General features: G+C 31.2%; 1 protein-coding gene across 1 annotated transcript in view; it reads left to right on the forward strand.

Moving 5' to 3' along the window:
- Window positions 1–1,247, forward strand: part of LOC107570397 (regulator of G-protein signaling 7-like) — a 34,564-nt gene that overhangs the window by 17,156 nt on the left and 16,161 nt on the right. The window contains exons 4-5 of the mRNA XM_016256624.1: window positions 908–912; window positions 992–1,043. Coding sequence (XP_016112110.1) covers window positions 908–912; window positions 992–1,043 — 57 coding nt within the window. The remainder of the gene's footprint in view (window positions 1–907; window positions 913–991; window positions 1,044–1,247) is intronic.

Raw genomic sequence — 1,247 nt, forward strand, 5'->3', positions numbered from 1 at the left:
ATATTCTGATTCATATTCAGATTTATGATGCCATATTCTGATTCATATTCAGATTTATGATGCCATATTCTGATTCATATTCAGATTTATGATGCCATATTCTGATTCATATTCAGATTTATGATGCCATATTCTGATTGTATTCAGATTTATGCCATTTATATTCTGATTCATATTCAGATTTATGATGCCATATTCTGATTCATATTCATGACATCATTCATATTCTGATTCATATTCAGATTCTGATTCATGATGTCATTAATATTCTGATTCATATTCAGATTTATGATGCCATTCATTTTCTGATATTCATATTCAGATACATATTCTTCATTTTATTATTCATATTTATGATTTCATTCATATTCTTATACATATTCATTGTTTTGTTCATTTTTAATACAAATTCATGATTTCATTTTTCATATGATTCATATTTGCATACATATTCATATTCATATTTGTGATTTCATTATTGATATTTATGGATTCATTCATGTTTTACACATTAATATACACTATAGGTATTCTGATGTTACATATTTCTATTCATGCTGTCAATCATATTCCAATACATATTCAAAAAGTAAATCATGTTCTAATTCATATTCAAATTCATGATATTCACATTCATATTCCTGATTTTAGTATTCATATTCAGGATTTCACTGTTCATATTCTAATACATATTAATATTCATGGTGTCATTAATATTTAGACACATATTCATGATTTTATTCTTTGTTTTCATGATTTTATTGATATTCACTGTATGGTCAGCTTTAATGAGTAGGTTTGAGGTCAAATCATAATTCTACACACAGTGAGATTCTAGAGGATTCTGAAATGAAACATTCATCATGTGTCTGTGATGTTAATTTGGCCACATCGTTTTCCTGTGTAGTGAATGTAATTTATATGTGTGTCTGTGTGAGATCTGAAATAAACATTGATCCGTCATTGACTGCTGTGTTCCTGTTGATCACAGACTCCGTACTTCTGGCCGTCAAACTGCTGGGAACCAGAAAACACTGACTATGGTAAGAGTGTGTGTGTGAGAGTGTGTGAGTGTCTGTTAGTGTGTGTGTGATTGTTAGTGTGAGTGTGTGAGAGTGTGTGAGTGTGAGTGTGTGAGTGTGTGTGTGTGTGAATGTGAGTGTGAGTGTGGGAGTGTGTGTGTGAGTGTTAGTGTGTGTGTGTGTGTGTGTGTGGGAGTGTGTGAGTGTGTGTGTGTGTGTGTGTGT

The sequence above is a fragment of the Sinocyclocheilus grahami genome, unplaced genomic scaffold (assembly GCF_001515645.1).
Source record: "Sinocyclocheilus grahami isolate Dianchi unplaced genomic scaffold, SAMN03320097.WGS_v1.1 scaffold1453.1, whole genome shotgun sequence".
NCBI lineage: Eukaryota > Metazoa > Chordata > Actinopteri > Cypriniformes > Cyprinidae > Sinocyclocheilus > Sinocyclocheilus grahami.